Source organism: Rhagoletis zephyria, unplaced genomic scaffold (genome assembly GCF_001687245.7).
Source record: "Rhagoletis zephyria isolate East Lansing unplaced genomic scaffold, Rhagoletis_zephyria_1.1 Rzeph_scaffold_01007, whole genome shotgun sequence".
NCBI classification, from domain to species: domain Eukaryota; kingdom Metazoa; phylum Arthropoda; class Insecta; order Diptera; family Tephritidae; genus Rhagoletis; species Rhagoletis zephyria.
The window spans coordinates 29,471-33,235 of record NW_016158091.1 but is presented as its reverse complement, the minus strand read 5'-3'; the positions used below and the strand labels follow the sequence as shown (position 1 = coordinate 33,235).

At 35.6% G+C, this 3,765-nt stretch overlaps 1 protein-coding gene across 1 annotated transcript; it reads right to left on the bottom strand.

The window, feature by feature from the left end:
• Positions 1 to 755: 755 nt before the first annotated feature.
• LOC108362420 (uncharacterized) lies at positions 756 to 3,314 on the bottom strand. The gene is made up of 2 exons (XM_017615376.1): positions 2,127 to 3,314; positions 756 to 1,327 (listed from the first exon to the last, which is right to left on the bottom strand). The coding sequence occupies exons 1-2, from the start codon at positions 2,601 to 2,603 to the stop codon at positions 863 to 865; spliced, it is 942 nt and encodes a 313-aa protein (XP_017470865.1). The 5' UTR covers positions 2,604 to 3,314; the 3' UTR covers positions 756 to 862.
• Positions 3,315 to 3,765: the final 451 nt, after the last annotated feature.

Here is a 3,765-nt window from a genome sequence, read left to right as displayed (position 1 = left end):
ATTAGAAATCTTAAAACCTTTAGCATTTAAGAGATCCTACCAAACGAAATTTTTATGGAGGTAGTACGTTTTGACCAGGGACCGTAATCATTATGAGTTTTATCAAAAAAATTAACTTTTAATCATTATTTTGAGATTTTAATACCTGCGATCAATCATAATAATCACATTTTGAGTTTTATTGTATTGCTCAGAAAATACAATCATTTATTGAGTTATATTTTTTTGATCAAAAATAAAACTCATTTTTCGAGCGTTATTTTTTTGCTCTGAAGTAATAATTATTTTGTGAGTTGCTTTCTTTTTGATCAATAATAATCATTATATTATGAGTTTTATAGTTTTGATCAGAAATAATCATCATTTTTTGAGTTTTATTTCTTTCATCAAAAATAATGATTATTTTTTGAGTTTTATTATTTTGATCGAAAATAAAACTCATTTCTTGAGCGTAATTTTGTCTCTCAGAAATAAAAATTAACTTTTGAGTTTTATTTTTTTTGCAGATCGTAAAACTCAAAACGCCTCACTTCACCTAAACTCAACTCACCACACCTTAACTCACCTCACCTCAACTCATCTCAACTCACCCTAACTTACCTCACCTCAACTCACCACACCTCAACTCACCTTAACTTACCTAAACTCATCTTAACGCAACTCGCCTCAACTCACCACACCTAACTCTTCTCAAGGAACTCATGCCACGGTTCCGCGGAAGCTAAGTTCGTGAAAGTCTTGACGAAACCCCACTCAACTTATTGTGAGTTATGTTAAATAAGTTCGAAACATGCAACTGTCAGGATTATTTTGATTAAAATTAATCAAGAGAACTTTAACTTCAGAACCACGGCCCATTACATTACATTTTATTTGTTTTTAAAAATAAAATTTTTTCCAAAATTCCGGGTGATAAATTGCATCTTAAGTCACTTAAAACTAGTTTTAGCGCCGAAAAAGACCGTTCCACACTGACTTGTGTCGCTGGAGTACTGTGAACCACTTTTGCCAGCGACCACAGATACGGATGTGTATATTGCTTTTTTTTCCAATACTCCATTATAGGAACATCTAAATCCAATTGTTTTGGTGCATAGCATTCAACTTCATTAATAGCCTTCTGCAAATCGCTATCTTCAGCATGATCGTCGGACTCTTCATCCGATGGAGACACTTCAATTGAATTAAGAAGGTTTCCAAGCAAAGAAGTTGAACTTTGCGACTGAGTTTCCGGCCAAATTACATCTGAAGTTTCAATAGACGGCGATAAACAAATATCTTCCGATGTGTCGCATTCGCCCTTGCCATTATTTTCCTGACTTGGGAACTTGAAAAGAAAAATAAAACACGAGTATGTCTTTAATTCATCTTTTATGTTTGCTCATATTCATAGTCTTGTTTTTCATTATTTATGTCTTAAAATTGCATACAAATTTTAAAAGTCTGCCATTTCTAAACTGAACCATAATGCATGCAATAGCATCTCGGTTTGCGCCACTAAGTATTAATGGACAGGTCGCTCTTTTGTATACAATTGATTATATAGTCAGTAACGCCAAATACAGCTTAAAGACCAAATTAGAGGTGCCATAACCATAACGCCTTAGCCATAACGTAGCAAAATACTTCAGAGCTGCTTATGATTATGGCGAAAAACTAAAATTAAATCGATATCTATAGTTATGGTTACAGCTCTGGCGTTATAGTATGGCACGAATAATCGTTTACAGAGCTGCGCGTACGTTTTAAATAATAATAGATTGGCGCTTACACATATGTTAGTGTTTGGCCGAGCTTCTCCTCCGATTTTTGGCGTGCGCCTTGATGTTGTCACACAAAGCGGAGGGACCTACAGTTTTACGCCGACTCCGAACGGCGATTGTATTTTTATGAGAAGCTGTTTTACATGGCAGAAATGCACTCGGAGGTTTGCCATTGCCTGCCGAGGGACGACCGCTGTTAAGAAAAAACCTTTTTTCGTACGTTTATCGGAACATTTAATTGCTATGGTTATGGTTGGTGGCTATGGTAGGACACTACTAATTCAGCCTTAAGCTACTGAAAACGTGATGTTGAGCAAACCAAAATGCACTGTAGTTCATTAAGGTTAAACATATGAAACTTACCCCCTTTTTTAACATAAGAATCTGCCGAATAAGTTGCCTCAAGTGGGACTTCGCACACATCATTTTAATAGGATTTTTTATTAATAATCGGCGTATTCGAGGATCCAGATAAACACATGCAAGAACTGAAGGACTATTCAGTAGCCTCTCTTCTCGTTTTTCCAAACACTTAAATAACAATTGGTTGTTATCGCTGTTATTTGCTTGAACTTTCAATTTAAGTTGCATCCATAGAATATAAAAATCCCCCAAAAATAATTGACTGGATTGCAGTTTTAGAGTTGCCTCATAGATTGGATCCAATGTTGCAACCAATTCGTCCACATCTCTCCACTCAGCGATGTTTAGATTGAATTTATCTTCAATGTGCTCAGCGCAAAACTCTCTGAATTTTAGAAGGCTTTTAAGCATTTGGAAGGTTGAATTCCACCTCGTAACTACATCTATTATTGGCCGATTTAGCCCCTGAGCTGCCATGGTGTATCTAAATGGAATATTATGAATTCAACGATTCATATGAATAAAAATTATTCCGTCAGTTTCCAATGCTTTTAGAAAAATTCGTATAATTTTCGTAATGCAATTGATATAATAAATTTTGTGTTTCTAGTTCGGCTGTCGTTACTCGACAATTTTACCTCAGAGCGGTGTTTTATAAATTATTTTGGGATAGCAAATTTAAAATCGACGAAAATCCAAACAATAATCTAATGGCGATTTCGTTTGTACCAAAAAAGGTCGCCTTTTGATTACTCTTTCTCTTTTCGTGTTCGATTCTAAATTAAGGGCAAAGGGTGAAAACATTTTGTGTTCGTTTCTTAAAATGTCATACTTGTGTAAGGCAAAAAAGGCACCTTTTCTGCCCTTTGAAGCTTTATGAGGGGAGATGGTTGTTCTGAAAATCAGATGGTTGCTTAAAACGATAATATGATTGAATGCCTGAGCTGGACAAGGACAATAAGGCACTATGACACTATGATATGTATTTAGTTTGCGATTTCTTACTTGTATGAAGGAGTTCTTAAAAGTTTTATTATTTTCCTTGATCGTTCAATTACTCCGCCACAAGGAACGTCCACCAAAAAATCTTTCACAGCTAGTTGAAGGGTATGAGCTGCGCACTTAATAGAAGTAATTGACAGAATATTGATGTTGTTTGTCAATCCTTCCTCGTTCATATCATCGGTACCGTCACTTTCATCATCAAGCAAATTAAGAAGCTCCACTGTTTTCACCATATTCTTGCCATTATCGGTTGTAACCGAATAAATTTGGGACTTTCCGATATCAAATTTCTTCAGAATATTCTCCACTTCAGTTGTAACATTTTCAGCAGTGTGCCTCTTAGTCAGTTCTACCATTCCTAGAGTATATATTCGCAGCTCCAAGTCAACGCAGAACTGAATATTAACTCCTAAAATGCCTCGATCATGACGTGTGGCAGTGTCTAGTTTTAGTGACAACATTTTATTTTTCACAAGGGCTTTGACTTGCTGTTTGGTTGACTCGTATTTTGAGCAGACCAAATCATGAATGTTTGTGGAAGAAACTGCAGGTATCCCTAGACCAGAGAATATCTGCTCTGTCAAGATTTTAAATGCTTGCGAATCAAAAAATTTAAAAGGTAACTTTTCGCTTG